At 36.1% G+C, this 23,108-nt stretch overlaps 1 protein-coding gene across 1 annotated transcript in view; it reads right to left on the bottom strand.

Annotated features, from left to right (window-relative positions):
* MAN2A1 (mannosidase alpha class 2A member 1) overlaps positions 1 to 23,108 on the bottom strand; it is a 160,711-nt gene that overhangs the window by 25,277 nt on the left and 112,326 nt on the right. The window contains exons 13-16 of the mRNA XM_068535712.1: positions 19,683 to 19,848; positions 18,127 to 18,345; positions 17,274 to 17,396; positions 14,247 to 14,361 (exon numbers count right to left, since the gene is read on the bottom strand). Of these exons, the coding sequence (XP_068391813.1) occupies positions 14,247 to 14,361; positions 17,274 to 17,396; positions 18,127 to 18,345; positions 19,683 to 19,848 (623 nt within the window). The remainder of the gene's footprint in view (positions 1 to 14,246; positions 14,362 to 17,273; positions 17,397 to 18,126; positions 18,346 to 19,682; positions 19,849 to 23,108) is intronic.

Here is a 23,108-nt window from a genome sequence, read left to right as displayed (position 1 = left end):
TTTTCCTGTTTCTTACTTCCTATCTTTACTATCTCTCATATGCTAAATGGTGTCACAATTCACCTTTTTTTTAATCAGACAATAGAAAACATTTATTCAGGGGCATATATAACTCAACAGACAGATGAAGAGGCTACAATGAGACAAATGTAGATGAAATATAACATGCAAATGATTCTGCAATGAGTTCCAGAGGGGAAAGAGGACATTAAATGAGGAAAGGTCAGCCACACTACAGGCCAATCCACCACTCATGTGCACTGCCACTCCCCAACAGAGCCATTCAAGCCTACTTCTTCACCAGGCTCTCCTCACACACTGGAAATTATGAGCAGTGAAATTTACACCCTGGTGGTTCAAGAGACAGTGTATTACTGCCCATGATCTATAGCCAGGAAAAGAGACAGGAGGTCCAATGCAATGATTTATGGCTAAAACTGGTATTACCATATTAGTATTTGTGGAGTATAAACTGGAGAGCTCTCCAGAACTTAAATCAATTTAAATTGAGTTTGGTGTCTCTTAGGATCCCTTGTTATGGAGCGATTCATTTTGCCCTTTGCTATATAAAGCAGAGGAGAGCTTGAAAAAGTCCCAGATGTATCGAACATTTCTATTTTTTTGGATAAGCCTAAAGTATTTACTAATTTCTATCTGTCATGCTACCCTAACTATATTTTCAGGTCCTCAGTGAACCCTTGGGTCTATTTCAGAGCTGGAGAGAGGAGTTATGAAGAAACCCAACACTCAATACAGATTGAGTGGATATAAAAGATACTGTAGAATCTTCTAAGAAAGAGAAAGATTTGGAAAGTGGTCAAAGAAGAAAGATTGGTCATATCCTATTTCATACAGCTGAAGTTTTTGGAGGTTCCAAGAACCCTGGACACTTAACCACCGTTGTTATTCATGACCCACCTCTCCCCCTTCTCACACACAATCTGTCACTCTGCTGATAACCAGCGTACTCTTTAGAGAAAGAGGGCTGTGTACAGAAAAGCAGGGAGGGGAGAAAGAGAGTGAGGAAGACTTCTTCCAGGAGCCAAGAAGAATCCCCAGAGTTTAGACAGCAAATAGAAAGGAAGTTTGGATCTGTGGGATTTGTGGAAAAAATGTAAATGCAGCTGGCCCAGGCATTATAGGTTTATGTGAAAAGTACAACTGGAAATTGTACACCATAAATAATAATATGGTAACAATACTAAATGGGCTGCAGTTTCCATCAATATAATCTTCAGAATGCTCACAGAAATTCTCTTCTGGTAGATGTTGTCCTTCCAACTCAACAACCTCAACCAGAGCCAACTTCAGTTTCTTACTATGATGAGCATGATCTCCATGGGTGGGGGAAGGAAGTGCCATTTTTTTTCCTGCTTTATAGCCACAGTCTGAACCACTAACCTCTGCTAATTAAATGCATACATACATTTCCTTCTGAGAATTACCAGAAGAACCTGCCAACATAGCTGATCCAAACTTCTTCACCACCATCGGGCAGTTTGGGGCGGAAAAAAAAAAAAGCAAGCACAGGGCTTCCCTGGTGGCGCAGTGGTTGAGAATCTGCCTGCTAATGCAGGGGACATGGGTTCGAGCCCTGGTCTGGGAAGATCCCACATGCCACGGAGCAACTGGGCCCGTGAGCCACAACTACTGAGCCTGCGCATCTGGAGCTTGTGCTCCGCAACAAGAGAGGCCGCGATAGTGAGAGGCCCGCGCACCGCGATGAAGAGTGGCCCCCGCTTGCCGCAACTAGAGAAAGCCCTTGCACAGAAACGAAGACCCAACACAGCCAAAAATAAATAAATAAATAAATAAATAATACAAATAAAGGAATTCCTTTAAAAAAAAAAAAAAAAGCAAGCACATATGCTGGTGATAGAACAATAGTGTGTTCTTTGAACTAGGAAATGCATTACTTTAAATGCAGACTTTCTTTCCAGTATACTTACATTATCCAGAATATTTTTCTAAAACCAAATGAATTGTATATAAAATTTTAAAAGACAAGCATCCACAAATGAACGAAAGATGCCCAAAACCCAAAATGTAGCACTAGAGATGCTAGTATTAATGCAGCATTAGGGAAAACAGCAGATGGCTAGTGACTCTACTTTACTGAAAGCATTTATAGGGTTTTTAGTACTGCTTTATGTTTTCTCCTCTCTAGATGGACTATTATCTCAGGGGTCAACAAAATACATGAAATGAAACAAAGTCTTCACAGAGGAGACCATCATTAATTTCAAGGTATGTATCTCTGGAAAACATTTACAAAAAACATGCTTCGAGAAAAAATTAGTAATTTCACATTATCTCTAGCAATGATAAATTATTTCCATTGAGAAAATCATCTTTCTCAAGCTCAGTATTATGCTCAGATCCTGTTGGGGCAACAAACGCTTAAAGCTCCTTTAAAAGGAGCCTTCACGTCCATTCACAATTCAGCAAGACATTAATTTAAATTCTGTGCCAGGGTAGACTTAAAATAAGTTCAGACTTAATATACTTATTGTGAACAAACCAAATGAAACCTGTAATGGTAATAAAAGCAAGGAGGTATCCCTGAGTTCTCAAAGAAAAATAATTATTTTTAAAAGAAGAACATGTGTGAGGGAGAAAGAAGACTGCTGACTTTTCCTATTCTGTGTCAAGAATTCCTAAGATGTGTCAGTCCCAAAGAAGCTCATGGGACTGAGGGCAGAACTCCCCAGGAAGCAGGGGTACAAACCCAGTGGTCCCAGTGATATGCTGGATCTTTGCAGGATGTGGCAGCAAAAGATACTTTTACTAAAATGGTTCTACCTGAGCATAGATGGCCAGGGCTTTCTAAGTCCTTCTAGTTTTTCTTCAATCCTGGGAAAGAAAATAGCTCCTACTTAACAAGAGTAGTCCACGGGGGAGGGGGAGCAGGTGTGGGGCCATTCCCAGGTTTCAACAGAGAACTAAGTGCCCTTTTGCTAGCACCTCACACTCTGTGCCCTTGGAGAAGAGAGGATGGAGATTGTTTATCCTTACTAACATAGGCAATGCAAAGTAAAATTTAGCCAGTTCACAGGTGAAAAGCTATAACAGAGAAGCCAAACGAGTGTTTCAGAACCCCGGAGCTCTTTAATTTTTCCTCCCTAGAGCCTATGAGCTGCTCACAAACACAGACTGTCTTACACACTATCTCATATTTCAGTTTTTAACAATGTTTTGGGCAGGTGGTCAGTGCTGAATCACTGTTAAACAGAATGAGTAAAGATGTGAGAGGCTGTCCCTCATGATGCAGAAGTTAACTGGTGGGGGAGAAAGCAGATGGGCTATAGATAAGGTTCAAATAGATAGAAAGATGAGTAAGTACTTTCATTTTGAGCAAACACATGCATGTTAGAAGGTCAGTTCCTCAGGTATAGGGACCATGTCTTATTTATCTTTATGCTCCCAGCACATAATAGGTACACAAGAAGTGAGTGAAGGGTTCAGCTGCATGGGGGAATGACAACAGCCAACAAGTACCAAGTGCTTACTATGTACCATACGCATACTATAGGCTTTACATATAATCATTCCTGACCCTAAGCCTAGGAGGAAATTATCTGCCCCAGATCACAAGGCCTGGCAGAACCAGGACTAAACCTCTCAACCATCATGTCTCAATAGCAGATCAACTACTGGAAAATGTTGAAATTACTTTGGGACCAAGGATTGGGAAAAGCTTTGTAGGAATGCTTAAGTAGAGAGGAGAGCTACAGATTATTTTCAAACGAGGAGAGAGGGCACTGATCTGGGATCTGATAAGCTGCAAGAGTTACTGAATTGAGTGAAATAAAATTAAGGGACAAGGCTTGCCAGAACCCAAAACTTCTTTAAAACAATCCGAAAATCTCTTTTAAAACGTCACAGTCACTTTAGAAGCCAATAAAGTAATATATATTAAATATTAAAGACACATACCCTAATTACCTCTCTTATCTACCTAAAATGAACACTAATCACGAGCACAAGCATGTTTACAGTGCACTGGTGCCAAGAGTAAAAAAAATGGGGAAACATGCTAGATGTCCATCAACAGGCAAATGAATAATAAAATCAGGTACACCCATGCTATGGAATACTGTGTAGCAAATGAAAAGAATGAGGCAACTGTCTGTCCTGGCAGAGAAAGATCTGATGGGAAAAGCAAACAGAGCGTTTGCACAGTACGATAAACTTTATGCTGAAACAGACAAACATAATACTATACATTTCTGTAGGGGGGTGTGTGTGTGTGTGAGAGAGAGAGAGAGAGAAAGAGAGAGAGCATGCAAATATCTGTATTACCTCTCTTGAGCAGTGGATAGGGGCCAGACACAGATTCCAGAGAGACTTTATGTTATATCCATAATGTGTGAAATTTTTGTCAAAAGAGTATGTGTGTAAATACACACACACACATACATGTATATAATTTGCATTTTATACATAAAAATAATTTTAAGCATTTTAAAAAAAGAATATTTTCTAAGATGGCAGGGAAAAATGAAACTAAGGAGGCAAGGGATCAGGGTCGGAAGGCAAGACCCTCTTGACTCCATTGCTCAGCACTGGTCTTAAGGAAACCAAGAAACATACTCCTTTGAGTATGGAGAGAAAAACTGGAGGGCGCCTCTAACACATCCCCTGTGCCTGAAAGAAGAGGTGGAGCAAACATCCAGGATGGTCTAATGACTAAGTCATCCAGATGGAAAGGCTGGGGTCATGGCTCTGGGCAGCAACTGAAGGCCTCTGGAGAATCCCAGGCATATCTCCTCTGCACAATCTACTCTCTTCACGTCAGATCATTCTAAAATCTATCTGGACCAGCCTAATTCAGCCCTATCCACCTGCCTAGATCACCTTATTCTAACAATTCTGAAATGCAAGGCATACTTTTCCAAGGAATATAAATCGGACGCCTCTCTTACGACACTGAAGTAGTTATAAGAATGAGAGGCGGGGCTTCCCTGGTGGCGCAGTGGTTGAGAATCTGCCTGCCAATGCAGGGGACACGGGTTCGAGCCCTGGTCTGGGAAGATCCCACATGCCGCGGAGCAACTGGGCCCGTGAGCTACAATTACTGAGCCTGCGCGTCTGGAGCCTGTGCTCCGCAACAGGAGAGGCCGCGATAGTGAGAGACCCGCGCACCGCGATGAAGAGTGGCCCCCGCCTGCCACAACTAGAGAAAGCCCTCGCACAGAAACGAAGACCCAACATAGCCAAAAATAAATAAATTAATTAATTTAAAAAAAAAAAAAAAAAAAGAATGAGAGGCAGCAGCTTGGGGAAAAGAGCAAGAGAGAGCCCCTCTCTCACTCCAGCAAGAATCCAATATCTTATTAGTGGCACTCAATGTGTGCTTAGGACAAGTTATCAGATCAAGATGGAAAAACAGCAACTGGCCCACACCCACCTGGGAAAACGAAAACTGATGGTGAGAGCCCTAAGAGAGGTGTTTAAGCCTTCAAACAAAAGTCTAACTGAAATGTGACATAGATAGGAAATCAAATATAAAATAAATCCTCAAAAAACCCACCCAAGATTTAAAGCAAGGTCTTCAGTGACTGTCCTTAAAATGTGTGCTCTGGGGCAAAAATGGAACCTTGCTATCAACCTGCTGTCCTCATCCCTTTTCCTCAAATCTGTGTCTGAACGGAGAGAGGGACTGAGCCCTTATGTCACAGCAGAAGTAGGACAATAAGAGCTGTCATGAAAAACCAGGGCTTCTAATTTTGAATATCTCCCCTTCAATTTTGGGAGTATTTTGTTTTGTATTTAAATGATCAAAAATATAAGAATAACTCTCCTAGTGTGTATTTACTTTCTGACATTGTTTTTGTAAACTTATCCAACTTAACTGGGAGTTGACACATGATTATTAATTAACACACACTGCTTAGTTTGACACATACACTTAAATGACAATTCTCACAACAATGATAAATTTAGTAGGTCAACATGTAGATAATGTTTCTAAAGAGCAAATATTATCATGACTATATTTAAAAAAAAAAAAAGTGTACTCCCATCTGAAAGTACCAAGAATAGAAATGGTAGTAATTCCCACAACCGGATGACCTTTTTATCCATGTTGACTGACTCAACTTATCATCCATTACAAGATCTAATTTATCCTCTGAGGTACCTGCTGATTTCCAGGCCTGTAAATGTTCACATTGATTATTTCTCCACAAGTGAAAATTTTAACATCTGCTTTCAGGAATACACAGTTTAGTAAATTTCATTCCAAGACTCAAATTTAAGAAAATAATGATGCGTCACTCTGTTTCATTTATAAAGCACTAGATAAATAACTACCACTGCTTACTGATCAACATATGAGCTAGGCACTAGTCTACATACTTTATGCTCTTCATTTCAATAATTCTCACAATGACACAAAAGTAAATGCATAATAAGAAAGGTATAGCGTTTTGATCACACAGATTGCAAATTCTGGTTAAAGATTCTACCAATTAAGTATGATATATATGAAAAAGGCCTAATAATTGAAACATACGCAACAAAACTGGGAATATGTCTTTTTTTTTCTAGTAAACACTGATTTTAAAAAACAACAGGTTTTTTAAAGCCCTGTTTTGGAGGAACGTAACACCTACATCAGTAACATTCTTTTAAATTCAAAACAGACATGGTCTAACTAACCTGGGAGGTGAATAAACAGCTCATGACCCACAGTCCAGACTTGGGCTGGTTTAGTACAGAGAAGGAAGGATACTGGAGTAATCTCAGTGGTCTGCCTGGCTCCACACTGACAGTCACTCTGGAGTTGCCTACTTCCTGTTCTTGCAAACATGCTCTATTCCAAGGTGCTTTTAAATAGGAAGCTCAGATTCCACTGAAACAGACCTGCCATGGAAGCATGTGGTTCTTCCTTTTCTTTTCTTTTTTTTTAAACCACACTTTCACTATTCCTTCTCCCAGCTTAACCAAAAAAAGAAAAAAAGAAAGAAAGAAAGAAAAAAAGGCAGCAGCATGCCTCTCACCCACCCTAACTCAAGGGGGGCTGAACAAAAACAATTTGAAGTATTGGTGTCTGATTGAACTTCAACAACTAGGGAACAAATATTTTTGCAAAACACATGGTTTTCCAATTGTTGGCTTTCAACAAAATTGAAGGTTACCTAATAAAGTTGTCAGACAGTAGATCATTAAAAATAATTGATTAATGTTTGGCAATAGATCACTGTGATTTATGGAATATAACTCAGAAGGAGTTCAAGGAATTAAATGGCATTCTCATAACTAAACTTCAATTTCCACCTACTTATTTATGTTAGCAACATTCCTTTGCCTTACATTTATAAGAACAAAAAGAATAAAATCGATGCTGAAACCTATCTCTTCTAGCAATAAGTAACATTCACCAATGAATGCATAAACATTTAGGATACAAAGGGTACAATTCATGTCATTAAGAAAACTGTTTCTATTAAAGTTTATAAAATAAATGATCAAAGTGGTAATATATATAGATCAATTATATATTTTGATCAATCATATACTATAACAATTTTTATAACTCAATCCAGAAGAAATTTAATACTTCGAGTTTTAGGATGACAGAATTTTACAACATATATATATATATGTATTTAAAACACACATATATATATTTCTTTCAGAAGAATAATGAAAAGTTGACCAATAATAAGACTCTCAAGCATAAAGTATTATACTAAGATAAAATTTGGTGGAGGAAGTAGAATGGAAATATGAGTTCAAGGAGAAAATAATGATATGAAATTTGACTGTTTAAGAAGAGTTTGTTGAGGCTTTTTAAAAATGCATGATTTAGTATCAAATTGCTACCCATTGGATATGCTTATCTTAAAATGTCAATATTTACAGTATACCAAAAATAAAACCCTTTGCAAATATTTAAATGTATAAAGGAAAACTAGATGTCAAATTACAAATATGTAATGGACTTCGATTCTTCAAATTCTTATAGGAACAAGGAAATTTGATCTCACCCACACCACTTCACACTTTGTGATATTCTTTTCCTCTTTTCTGCCCATTCAAGTGACATTTCTCTAAGACCTAGCATCTCAAAAACTCACTTCCTTTATCAAATCTTCTCCAAATCCCTCAACCCTCCAATGACCACTCTCTCAGGCCTGCACATCCTTCTTAAGGAGATACAACACTTAGTATGTGTCAGGCTTTATGTACATTAACTCAGTTAATCCTCCAACACTCCTATGAGGAAGACTCTATTATTGTCATCATTTTCAGGATGATGAAACCAAGACCATGTAGGTAATAACCTGCACAAGGTCAAACACCTGGTAAGCGGCAGAGCTGGTTTGGGAGCTGGGAATGAAATGTACATGGGCTGACTCTGGAGTTGGAGCTCTTAACCGTCACACTTCCCTGTGTTTCCCATCCCTATTCCCTTCATCTGAGTTTAGTACAACACATATTTGTGGGAGATGATGCTATTTCCCGCTAAGAAGCTATGCCTTCAATGCAGCAGCTGCTGTCAAACAGCCCCCAAGATAACCTCCGAGTTCTGAATTTGTGTAACCAGAATGTGCTTATAGTCCCTTAAAATAACCTTCCTTTTCATGCTTGTAGGGAATAATCAGATTTGACACATAGCTACTTATTTCATTTTTTAAAAGTTCCAATTAACAGGAAAAAATCCTTAGCAGTCAATTGCATATTATGATATTCCAAAAATGTTTTAATTACCTAAGTCTGCCTAGCCATAACTTACTTAACGCTTTTTGCTCTTAAATCAAACTAAATATGGAACGTAGTCCTGGGAAAAATGAGAGACTGATTACAAACCATTTTAATATCCTCATGAATCTTTTTATGGAAATAAAAACAACTTCAGCGAAGCTGTGAGACCTTGTTTATAAGTGGAAGGACTCCAGGGATGAGGGGCCCAGATTCAAGCATCCTTAGAAGATGAATTTAGAAGCAAGGAGTCAAGCACCAAAGAAACTTGATGTGAAAACAAGTGTTGTTAAGATTCTTTGATGGTGATACCTAATTGACCATCTAGTCTTTCTCTCCTAAGAAGTTAAAGAACAAACTCAAGGTCACTCTAGCTTGCTTAGAGGCAAAACTAAGGATTCAGATCTCTAATTCCCAATGTGATTCTCTTATATGTTTAACTGGATACAGTTCATTTTGACTCTCTAAAAGTCAAGGGTCATGTTATGAATCCATTTAGATTATATATTCAAAACAGAAGAAAAACAAAGCAACCTCTCTTTGATAGCTAAATATGCCCTTGGAAGGAAATTATCAGTCATTTCAGCCAAAGGAAAGTCTTTTCTTCCATACTTCTTGATGGCAGTTCATTACATTTTACCCCCAGGCTACTGTGTACTTTCTTTTGGCAAGATCCATTACATGCAGTACCTTCATAATGTGTTGGTGGAAAACAGGCAAAAGTATTTACTGCATTTAAGATATTTCTCCTAAGGGCTGAAACATGGTTTACACAGACACACTCACTCACTCACTCACAAACACCTGTCTAGGAGAACATAGTCCTGAGGGGGAAAAAAAACCTTGAAGGTATATATTAACAGATCTGGAACCTGAACCTTGTGCCAGTGAAAATGAACATGATACATTGGTAACCCATAGCAACCTAATTCTTCAAAGTAGCAGTTTATGTCAGAAAATAGCACCAGTCTAATAATTACAACTCTGAAGACAAATGAAACTACAGCTCATGAATGTCACTTACTGATCATAACATCACAGCAAGATACCTATTTTTTGTGATGGTAAAATAACAAATTACTGTAACACAAGGGGGTAGAGGGGTTTCTGCTTGTATTATATTCTATCTTCTAATCCAAGATTAACGATAAAAGCTAAAGTAGCATATCTGGTAACATTTACAGCTTCAATTTAATGAAAGATGATTACACTACAAGAAAAATTAATCCCCACCTCTCCCACCTTTTCCTCCAGAAAAATGTTATTTTCTACAAACGAAATAATCTTTTAGAAATCATAAAATAGTCCTAAAAGGGCATTTCATTAAGTTATGGTCACCATAAAAAGGATTTATTTAACTTGATATAAGGCAAAGCATGATGTTTCATTAGAAATCTCTGAAATTGCTCTGATCTTTTGAAGCTTTTAAAGCTTGTGAAAGCACAAAATTTCCTCTAATTTAATATTTCTAGAAACCTTTTGAATGTAATGTCTGAACAATAATGAAAATAAAAACACAGTGTTTTTAATAGCTTAAATGATGTTAAGAGAGAGACTTTAAACTGTACTGCTTATTATTTTCAGAATCTGGAGAGAACACAAATAGAGAAACTAAAGTTAAATACCAAACCAAGAACAAAACCAGAAGTCAGGCTGCACCCAGGCCTCCCGACTCAGTTTGTTTCAAAATCAACAATGATCACACAGCTTATGTAATTTGGGAAGGGTTGGTTGATTTTTGTCCTTGACTTTGTTTTCTGAAGCTTAAATTGGGCAAAACTTACTTTATGGAGAGAAGAATCAAAGAGTAACTAAAAAAGGAGATTGAGGAATTTAAATATATTTTGTCAGGTTTGCATTACCTTAGGTTTTAAAAGAATGTTTCAAGTAAATGGAATTTGAAAGGTTTAATATGAACGGATACTCAGTAAAGACAATCCATAATAAAACTCATTTTCTGTTTCTTCACCCTTCTTGCTCAGAGATAATAAAATCTTTTGTGTGATTAACTGGTTTAGCAAACTAATACAATTTCAGTATGTAATCATAAAATATTAATAGTCTCCCTCCCCCCAACCCCCACTGATCATGAATTTGGTACTAACAACAGACTCTAGTCATTAATACTCATCCAAATAACCATATCTACTCAGTTTAAAGGGGGCAAAATTAGTCTATGTCTGAAAATAGTTTAATAAGTTAAGTTCAAGAATAGATATTTTTGTTATCTTAAGAAATTTAAAACCAAAGCCAATCTATAAAAGCTTGGAAGTTGGCTGAAGTATTCGTAGCACCTAAGATCAAAAGTCAGTTTGTCTATGCATTTTGATCAATCACTCAGAAGCCTAGTTTCCAAGAGGCCAAAGTTCAAAAGAGCTGTCAAGTATTTCTTAGTACAGACGCTTTAGCGCTGCATAACCAAACCCTTTTCAGGTAGTGTGAACACCTAGAGAGTCAAACAGCCTGAAGATTTCACATCTCTGTCACAGGCCTGGGTTAGTGATTTAATTAAAGCCCACTAAGACAGGATCCAGACAACCTGTGCCCTCACGCAATAGTGTATGAAAGAAAAGGATAGATGGAAATGGGTCACAGAGGCTACCAAGAAAAGGCTCCATCTCCACAACTGGACTTTTTTTTTTTTTTTTTTCCCCAGGAGCTCAAATACAAACATGGGAGGCTATATAGTTTGGAAGAAAGCCTTTCAGGTGATCTAATATCTCCATTTTTCACAAACTGTAGTCTTGTTGGGGAAAAAAAATGCTCCGGGCTTGAGACAGCAAAAAGAAAGATGGATCTGCCACTTTGAATAGTTACATATGCTGGTTTCAGGTTCAGTCCAAGCAAGTACAGTAAAACTCATCTGAACAGCACTTTAAGTTAACTTCACATTATATCTAACTTATTCATCTGTCATTTCCCACAAACTTCTGAAGCCTCCTGCTTCCAAGCTGCAAAAATCTAACATCAGGAAAAAAGGCTTGAGCTCAAGTTTATTCCACCCACTGAGACATCCAGAGGCAATCTGAGGTCTGCATATTTATTCTTTATTATTATTTTTGTTATGCTAATACTCTAAGTACTCCGTTCAAAACAACCTCTATTCCTTAACTGACTAATCAGAGCCAGCACTGCCACCTTGGAGAGCTGGGGGTCAGTGAATTCTCCGTGGCCCCTGCTCCTGCTAAAGGGCTGTTCGTCAGCCACTGGGCATTTCTGACTGCTCAGTAGGGGACAGGAGGGGAGGGGAAGAGGAGAAAAGACAAGCATTTAGTTCTGATGAGTGTGTGTTTATTGAAATAAGTAAACGGGCCAAGTCAGAGCCTACTAATTTCCAAATTGGCCACTGAAGCATGATGGCAAGCTAGGCTACAGCCACAGAAGCAGAAGAGGGCCCTCTAACTTACAGAAACCACCCTTTGATATGAGACCCAGATTCCATGGCCAACCGAAGAAAACTCAGAAGTTGCATTGATGGACGGATGCAATTAAACAGAAGCAAAAGCAATTAAGCAAATACACCTGTTGAGAAGTTGGAATTTTTCTGATGAGTTGCTTCCGCAACTCTGAGACACAGCCTATCCCTAAATATAACTGATGAAAAGCAATAGTAAACCAAGCCTGATGATGGAGATCTGTGCCAAACGGTGCCATGTTATATTCAAGGAAGAACTTCTCCATTAAAACACAACAGTTTTAAGCAAACTTAAAAGTAGATAAGCACATCTCCTGTGTGATCATGCTATTTTCTACCCATAAAATGAAACCTTTGGCCACAGCTGAAGATGGAGTTTTAGGGCTCTCAGAAACAGTAAACAATGGCTTATGCAAGAGTACAAAGAGATAGCCAAAAATAGTGTTTCTGACTTAAAAGGTTTTGGGAAACTAAATAAAAGATTATTTCAAAACTACAGACTTTCTTGTAGGTAGCAAAGTGATTTCAGATAATTGCAAAAGACACAAAGTTAGTGTCTAATATGACTTTACCATCTTCTAAAAGACCTTTTACTTCTTAATTCAACATATGAATAATGGGTCATCCTGAATACATATCACATTACTACCTAAGAAGTCACATGAGAAAGTTTGTCCACACCTGAAATTCTACCAAAAGGCAAAACAAACATCGTTGAGATCTGAAGTTTAAGAAAGTTAACTAAAAACAAAATCAAATTTAGACACTGAAATTTGAAAACTGAACTTAGTTGTCTAAGAAATTCCCTGAACATAGCAGCCTTTGCTTCCCCACAATACCTAGAAAGTAAACAGTGCCTGCCCATTCATTTTATCACTGGTTTTTAAATGCTTTATCGTCTACCTGCCTAAAGATTCTGGGAAAGAGGGCTTCCCTGGTGGCGCAGTGATTGAGAATCTGCCTGCTAATGCAGGGGACAAGGGTTCGAGCCCTGGTCTGGGAAGATCCCTACATGCCGCGGAGCAACTAGGCCCGTGAGCCACAACTACTGAGCCTGCGCATCTGGAGCCTGTGCTCCGCAACAAGAGAGGCCACGACAGTGAGAGGCCCACGCACTGCGATGAAGAGTGGCCCCCACTTGCCGCGACTAGAGAAAGCCCTCGCACAGAAACGAAGACCCAATACAGCCAAAAAAAATAAAAATAAATAAATAAATTAATAAATTAAAAAAAAAAAAAAGATTCTGGGAAAGAATATTTTCCTTTTCTAATTTTTCATCTTAGCTAACAGCAACAAAACATTTAAAGTGGCATTTTTATGAGGTCCTTTCTAAGAGAGTTGATATAATGGTAAATGGCCTGGTTATCAGGATTAAACTTGTGGTTGGAAGAGTACTCCATTCTAAAAACAGCGAATTCAAAATCAACCAACAAAACTGTACAATTCTGAGATTGTTTGGGAACCACAGCTCCACCCAAATCCTATGGAAGGACCAGTGCCACTGTCCACAGTTCAGTTTCTAATGAGATCAAAGGCCTATTTCTTAAAACTTGATTAACAAAGAAGCTGCTTCAATACTGTCCTAAAAGCAATAAAAACTGCCTGATTTTATGCTCTACAAGCTAAAGAGTCGTAAACAAGCAGAACAAGCAGAGAACATTTTTCTTTTAAATTCTAGTAGTACACTATGACAATACATTCTATATTTAAGGCAGGCCGTGTGTGTGTGTGTGTGTGTGTGTGTGACAGAGGTAGTCAGTGATCCATTAATTGAAAGCCACATTTAATATAATTTCCATTTTATAAAATAAAAGAAAACCACTATACTGTTTTTAGATCTGAGAAATGAGCACATGACTTAAGACAAATACCGCAATAGGAAAGAGAAGATATACAGAAGAAAAGAACAAGTATATGTAAGGCATTAAATGTTTTACCATTTTTGATTATCAAAGGGTAAATACTACATTTTAAATCATACGATAAGTCTGATGTCAAGGTTAGACAGATGATTGTCATCTCCGAAAACCAATTGCTAATTTATTAAAACCAACAAAAGAAAAGCAAGAATTCAAGAATCAGTATACATTTGTTTCACATCTGCGTTTCTCTGTTTTCTTACCATGTATGTTGTACAGTCGAACTCTGTGGGTAACATGTTCAAAAAAGCAAGTCACATCCGAAAAAAACCTTCCATGTTGCACTATGACAAAGGGTGGTGTTGTGTAAACATAAGGCTGAGGAGGAAATCACATTTTTAAGAAAAGTATTTTGGCTTTTAGTTTTTCCAAGGAATGTTTATTATAGTTTCTAAACTGGCAAATGTATATCACCTGATATTTGTAATTTTAAGTGAAAAACAAACCTTACGAGGTATCGGAATATGTGCGTGCTACAAAAATTGAATATAAGGTTTTGCATTAGACAAAAACTGCTGAAAATAGAAAATAAAAATTTTACAACCTGATTGGCCTAGATGATCTACAAACATTTCTCCCAGATATAAAAATTTCTAATTAAAATCTTTCTATATTGTCCATATGTTATTTATTAGAATGAGTAATCGTTCTATAGCAGTGACATTTTCTCAGGCAAACATTTATTATAACCATGGCTCCCTAATGTTCAGGGGTTGGGAAGGTGGCTAGGATGACCACAGGGAGTCATCTTAAGCAAACAGGAAGCAGGATTCAGAAACATAGTTTAATCACAGTCAGGTTTACTACTCTAACACTGCCCTTTTACTCGAAAGAACTAGCTGAATATAAAGCCAACTTCCAAGCTCGGAACTATGGCAACCACTGGTTTAGTTTTCATTATTTAGAATCTAGATTAAAGAAACTATGGGAATGAAACACATAACTTATATGACACAGAAACAAAATTTAAAGCATTTATGAAGAATTTTATTTTCTTAAGTATTACACACCTTAGAAAGCTCAACAATAGCATAAAAAGCTAGGCTTGCAATGTAGCACAAGATTTTCAGAACTGTGTAATTTTCTTCCAAATTTATCTCTTTGGCTAGAGAAAAATATTCTGAAATTAATATAATGCTTTATAGTTAACAAAGTTCTTGTACCTAATTACCATATAGCTAGAAAGTAATGGAGGAGAATGAAACCTAGGACGGTGATGTCCGGGCCTTTTTCTGAAAAACCCAGCTGTCTCCTTCCCTGATGTTCTTTTATTTCTTCTTTGTAAACATATGATGATTCTCTTTATCCTTCTATCTAATATTAGAGCTATTTAAAGATAAAATCATTTAAAATAAATTAGTAATTATAATTGTCCATGTATAATATTCTGTAGCATAGCTACTTTTTTTTTTAAAAGAAAATGTCAGTCAAAACAAAATGCCTGTCTAATGACAAAAGCTGTTAAGTGAGAAAACACTGATGTAGCTTATACTTAAGATCCACTGCCCATCCTGAAATGCCTACTATGAGCTGTAGCTTACCTTTAATTCCTCAATGACTTAAAAAAACAGAAACAATGACAAATAACTAGAATCCTGAGTGTGGCCTACAAAATCTCTTAAAATCTATATTTGATTTTGGTTAGCAAGCTTTTCTAGAACAAAAGTAACTTTTTCAGGAGACAGGACCCTAGGCAACAAAATACGGAGAATATTTAATTTATCTTAAAGTGGAGAAAGCCTGTGTAAGTGTAAAAGCAAAGGAACAAACTCTAAAGAAAAAAAATACAAAATTGACTACACAAAAATTAAAAACTACTACATAACAGAAGAATAAAAGAATTAACAAACTAAATGACACATTGAGGGCATAAATAGGATATAGGATTGCAATAAATAGGAAAAAGGATTAATTTTACCATATATAAAGAATACTTACAGATCCACAAGTCATATCGATAGAAAAATGGTCAAAGAACTTAAATAGGAAACTCATAAAAGAAATATGAAAGATAAAGGCATAAAAATGTTCAACCTCACTAATAATCATAAAAATCTTAACAGTAAAATATTTTTCACTCATTATTATAGGTAAAGCATTTAATATGGCTAATTCTCAGAGCTTAGAATAGCATACTAGAGAGCTACTCTCAAAAAAACACTGGTGGGATTGAATATGTATGCCATCTTTCTAGAGGGAAGATAAGTAGTACGTATATGTCAAAAGCCTTAAAAGGCTTCATCCACTGACAAAAAATGACTCTTCTGTAAAGTTATTCTCAGGAAATAATTAGCACTGTACAAAAAGAATGCTACAGAGAAAGCTTATCACAGTATTACAGTAGTAAAGTATTGGGAGAAAATGTACATATGCAACAATAGGAAATTCTTTTTTTTTTCCACATATATACACACACACGCACGTTTTTTGTGTGAGAACACTTAAGTTCTACCCTCTTAGCAAATTTCAATTATATAATACAGTGCTATCAACTAGTTACCATATTATACATCAGACCCTCAGACCTTATTCATTTATAGCTAAAAGTTTTTAAACACAAAAGTGTATATTAAAACTGTGTTTTCAAAGAACATATCAGATTGTGAGCATTGTCACAATGAAAAATAAAATATGTTCATGTAGGAAGATAAAAACTTAAAAATGGGGGAAAAAAGATACGCATAGAATAAAAGACAGTAAAAATATATCAAAATGTTGGCAGGGGTTTTCATGGGCTTGTGGAATAGTTGGCAAATTTTATTGTTTTCTTCAGTTTTCTGCATTAAATGTGCTAAGATTTGCATATACTACCTTTATAGTCAAGGGTAGGAAAACATTTTTTTGTTTGTTTTTTAAAGTGCTAAAATTCAAGGAGAAAAATGGCTCAGTGGTCAATCTATTTTTCTCATATGGCTAGGAATTTTGTGTCTATATATATGCCATGCCACATATGTACACAACAACACGGCAGCACCCTAATCTTAAATCAAATCTAGCTTCTTTCCATAGAGAGCATTTGTCCACTGTAGCATCCTAACTGAACTCCAACTCTGAGAAATTATTTGTTTATCTAACATTCAACTAGAAATTGCTAAGTGTCAGTAATGATATATATAATGGAGCCAACTCATCTATTCCTAACAGATAACAAAATATTGAGATGCATTTATTTTGCTCCTCATTATTCTTTCAATAAGTGCTTATCCACTGCTCAGCTCACCAGCACTTACCTTGGCTTCCCCATCTGGTAAGAAGAGGTAGGCACCACTTTTGTCCTTTTTACTCGTGGTTCCATACCATGAAAACTGCACTTTTACTTCATGACTTTTACCATCTCCTTTATTTATCATTTCCTAAGGATAAAAAAAAAAAAAAATTTAAGGTAACTCACGATTAAGACATTAACAAGTTGTATCTAGTTACATGTATATGTCAATTTAAAAAAAAAAAAAATTACCTGGCAATAGATTCAAAAATGGTAACATTCAGCCTCTAATATTCACAATTCTTAGATAAACACTCAAAATTTTATACTTAACCTTAGGATTTAAAATCTTTGCAATAGGAACAAAAAGAACACATTTCACCAAGGAAGAAAGAGATACACAAATTAAGAGATTAGACCAGTACTTCTCAAACTTTCTGTAGTAAAGGAGTGGATTTATTTTTATTTCCAATATGCATGGAACAATATTTTTTGTAAAGTACAATGAAAGTGAATTACTAGAAAAATTAAAGTGATATGCCAAATATACACTCAAATTTTTTATTATTAGATTCAATAGGCATAATTTTACTCAGCCAAATTACTTTAAAGTTTCCATAAACATTTCTAAACAGCCACAGCTTCCATACTTATCTCGTGGACAAATAACAAACAGTCCACTGAGCAGCACCGCCCACAGACCACACTTATAAGGAGCAAGAGGTCACTGTGGACCCCAAGGAGAAGGTACATATAGCTCATCTATCCTTTCTCCCAGAGAATCTCTGTCCACTTTTCCCACTTTGCAGAAGTAATCTGCATATATTATAATAAAAGTGACGAGACTTCTATAAATTTCAGAACTATTCAGAACATACCTCCATAAGCCCAGACTGACCAAACCGCAGCTTAATAAAGGAGTTCTCTAGAGTTATATCTTCTTGAGCACTTTTTATATTATTCATGTTGAAAATTCCTTTATTTGCTATATGACCATTATATAGGACATATTCAGCTAAATGTGGATTTGAACTTGCTGTTTCCAAAATCTTATATACTTTCAGTCCCAATGGTGGCATCTGTGCTAGAAAAGAGATCTTTACAAGACAAAGGAGAGAATTTATTAAAGAGAAATGTATCTACTGAAAGGAAACCATATATACTTCTAGTAAAAAGGAGAAACTACCATATTTAAAAAAGAGAATATAGTACTATTCCATAAATATGTTTTGATAACTTATGGGTAGAGTATCCACATCTCTGTTTATCCAGGGAAACTAATAACTTCAAGTGGGTAAGACTATCAAAGACATTACTGCTTTCATCCAATATATGAAATTATGTGACCATCCTCAATTGTCCTACGGTGCTTGTAATGGATGCTCAGACAGGGAAATTCTCCGTGAAGGTAAGGGTTTATTGTGAACAATGATTTTTCCTAATTATTAGGAATCTTTTAATAATACTATAATATTTCAGTACATTAAAAATAAAAATGGTAAGTGTAACAATATAAATATTAAGCACATTAGTTCAATCAACACCAGCCATCAAATGCCTGGGGTCCAGCAGACACTGAACAAGGCATGGAGGATGCACCCACCATGAGACATGACTCCTGTCTTCCAGGAGCTACTGTTCCATTCTCTAAATGGGGTGTTTCCTGTAAAATCTGACCAAAACTTGTGTTATACTTTCCTTTCTATCTAAAGAATTATGAATTTATAAGAGCAGCCAGCAACGGCTTTTAATTTTCTTTTAGAGTTCCTAGCTTATGTCTGTGTCTTTATAGAGTTTGGAGTACAATTTAAATAGTACTCCAAACTCTAAAAGTTAGATCCTTCCAGTGATATGGGGGTTCAGTTTAATATTGCTTATTTTAAGACATTTCCCCCCAAAAATGTCTATTATTTGAATCCAGATTTTTCCCATAATTATCTCAGAAAAGAAGCATCTTACTTATTTTAGGAAGTCTTTCTTTCACGGTATATTAATATCACCTTTGCAGTGAAAAGTTGAAAGTATCCCAAGTTATTTAGAAGGATGGTATTTATCTCCATTTCAATATTTATAACTGTCATTAAATTGCGTTAGACAAAAAATTCAAAATTTTATGAGAAATGATTACTTCATGACTTCAGGAACAAGTTACAGTAGATGTACAAAGATATACAATATACATACTAATAACGTTCTAAAAATAACATACAATACACATACTAACAAAGATATTAATATTTTGGAAAACACAGGATCTATTTTCCTTTAGTGTCATTTAACTCACCAGTTAAATCCTCTGGCACTTACAACTTTAACCACTTTACATACACCAACTTGACAGCTCTCTCAGGGGTACGTATTAATACATATATGAACTATATACTGGCTATGCTTTTTTCATGCTGCCTCTCTAAGTTCTACAGAGAGCACATACCTCATAGGCTGTCTGTGAAACAGTACTTGCTGTATCCCACACTGCACTCATTTGAATTTCCACGGGCTTTCCTGAAGCAGAGGATACTTGCGCTGTCGGAGAGCTCACACAGACTGAGACTACTGAGTTTCGGTCTTGTTCTGAAGGATTGTAGACCACAAGATACCTGCAAAAACAGTCGCTTTACTATTGGGGTCTCAAGATATTTGAACTTTTCCACATTATTTGTGAGATTTCGGTTCATAGACAGTCATAAAGCCAACACAAGGAGAAGAATTATAAGAAATAGTTTGGTGAAACTTTTGGAGAACAGGCAATTTCATCACAACAAATACCACACAGTACAAAGGGTAATGAAATAATGACTCACTCTCTAAGAATAAATGTTATACAAATGAAAGACATTAATACAACTATAATTAAGTCATTTCTATGTCCCAGAAAATGACTTATATACATATGGTTTTATTGGTCTTTCTAAAATAACCAGCCCTATACATCTAATATCCTGATCCCTGCCTAACTCACTGAACAAGAAAATACATAAATTGTCTGTTTGCATTTTAGTCACAACTAATTTCAATTAAAATTCGTTTAGTTCATTCATTTTAGATCACTAAAACACAGTGAAATGTACAGCTATACATGCAGAATCACATAATTCACATATATATTTTATACACAGGGGTCCTTATTATCCAAGAGAGTTGGTTCTAGAGGAAAGGTCATTTGAAGTGAATCCACTTAAAATAGAGGCTGACATTTTATAATAAATAGTGGTAAAAAAATTGATTGGAACTTGGCTAGAAAAGGGAAATAATGACTATTAAAATAAGTTTAGGCAATATTTGCAACTAAGTACAATTCTTAGAATAAAGTAGGGTTTTTGGCAAAATTTTTCCAACAATATTTTATATTAGTACATTATGACATCCTTCACATAACATTTCATTTTTACAGGATGGTTTTAAACATAACTATATTTATAAAAAATATTCAAGGACTTAATCATTTTTCCAAAAGTTCTCTCTCAATTCTTTGATATTTAAATAATTGTCAGTTGAATCCCCTAACATCCTTGGTTTTCTCAGTAGCATAACTCTGCTGGATCCTCACTGCTTCATGGCTTTGCCTGTGAGTAAAAACGTTCTAGATCATCATGTCACAGACTTCATGAATTATGCACTCTTTGTAACATTTATGATTTTACTTTATAAACAATTTGCATCATATTATCTTCAAATAAAATAAGCAGAATTTCAAAGAGGATATTTGACTAATAATATAACTGATTCAATAGTGAATATTTTCATGATCTGAAATATTTTGCTTTCCTACACAATTTTGTAGCTTCAGGAACAGAGAAATGAATAGTCAGTCAACCACTTCTCCCTCTTACCCATAGTGATATCAGACTTGGTCCAAGCAAGCTAGCATTGTTTATTTAGTGCATCAGAAAGCCTAGCAGCGCTCTTTTATCCTATATATGTCCTGTATATTTCAACTGCATTGCAAATGGTTTGTCAGGAAATAAAATTAATACAGTGGCCAAAACTGAAGTGAAGGATAACAGAAAAGCACGAAGGAAAAGAAAGAGGATGTAGCGTAAAACCTATAAAATGTTTGACTTATAAATTGTTTATCAGCTGAAGCACTTTTGATTGAGACAGTACTGTGAGATACCAAAGGTAACAATATATGACAATAAGAACGTCTCTAGCTCCTATTAGGCTTGCAGTATATACGTTAGGATCACAAGATCTAACGTACACCATTTACGTTCATTGAGATTCCACATGTATATGAGAAAAGAGCAGCTGAAGCATGCAGTCAAAAACATATCTACAAAGGGCACTGAAGCCTCAAAGTACTAGACAAAACCCCATTTTTATCCACAGAAGCAATTCTCAAGGAGAGTGAGAGTACTGCCCCCTTGAGAGGTGTGCTTAACAGACTTACCTGAAGGAATCTATCAACCTATTTGCACCCTCCCACTGCCCTCCACCAGAGCTCACGTTTTGCCTGATTGTTCTCCTATCACAAACACACCTGGAGAATCACAAATGCCAGGGTTCATTGTTATCAACTAGACTACACTATATTCCTCAGGTACACTGGAGAAGAAAAGCAGTTGAGGATCACTCATGTCCAGCACCAAAGATGTTCAAACCAGCATCCCAGAAATGAGTGACTTACTACTGAACCCCATGTGCCCAGAGGCTTAGAGCCAGTATGTGAAGAACTCTAGAACATGTAGTCTGAAGACTTAGGCCAGTCTCTTAATTCTGCAGAAGCCGTGAGGCAGACCTAGGTACAGAGCCCAGAATTCCCACTTCAAGTTCTTTGATGCTCTACTACCCAGAGCTGGCTATAAAGGCTCTGATAATAAAATATAATGTGTCCAAGCAATAAATTAGGCAGCAAGCATCCAAAACACTGATTCTTCCCAGTGAGGAAGAAAATGACTCAAATTTAAAGCAAATAATAATTTCAACCATACATTTCGTTTTGTACAATACTAAATAGCTTTTTATAATAAACTGTGAACTAGGTTGTTTTGTTTCATTTTCATAGCTAATTAGTATTTGACCATAATGATGTTTCTACTGTACTGAATGATTATGTAATTATCATGCCAGGAATCTATTCAAAAACTAAATGTGTAGAGTATATAATGAGTATAAAGCTGCACTAAGAAAATAATTTTTTAACATAATTAGAGATTCACAGCATGTTCAAGTGCATCACAGCACACATTTATCTGATACACAAACTTCTATGTACATTTCAAGTAGAGTACAGAGAAAGCATTATCATACATGAATTATATTTCCTTGGGAAATAAATACAGCATCACAAATTAACTAAATTTTCATTGTCATTATCATGTTTAGTAGTCAAACATTTGTTACACTGCTAATATCTCCAGACATGAATCCTTTTAAGTCAATCAATTGTGAACGGAACCCGGAGGTTTCATATAATATCATACTCACTTATTAAAAATTAATATTATTTCATCCACACTAACAGATGAAAAGAGTAAAATATCACTGAAAAATGGGGATAGTTAATTTCTATTTTACCTTGGAAGTAACTATATAGGAAGCTCAGAAATATTTTTTCCCAATTTCCCCTATATTTGCATTAGCTTCTTATCTATCATCTGTCACCAAGTCATAACCAGCCTCCTCGCTCGCATTATGACATTAAGCCCCTGCAACTTGCCTACAGGCAATTATCTCAATTTTCTATATACAATGAACAACCTTCACCTCATGAAGACAAAGCACTCCTATGTTACACCTGCCAATCAAATGAGAGGGCAAACTATGATCTACTGTGGCTGAGAGAAAAAGGAATGGAGAGAAATGAAAAGACATCTGTATGCTCATGTCAAACTGGGAGTCATTTTAGGAAGAATGA

The sequence above is a fragment of the Eschrichtius robustus genome, chromosome 2 (genome assembly GCF_028021215.1).
Source record: "Eschrichtius robustus isolate mEscRob2 chromosome 2, mEscRob2.pri, whole genome shotgun sequence".
NCBI classification, from domain to species: domain Eukaryota; kingdom Metazoa; phylum Chordata; class Mammalia; order Artiodactyla; family Eschrichtiidae; genus Eschrichtius; species Eschrichtius robustus.
This window is presented reverse-complemented; position numbering and strand designations above follow the sequence as displayed.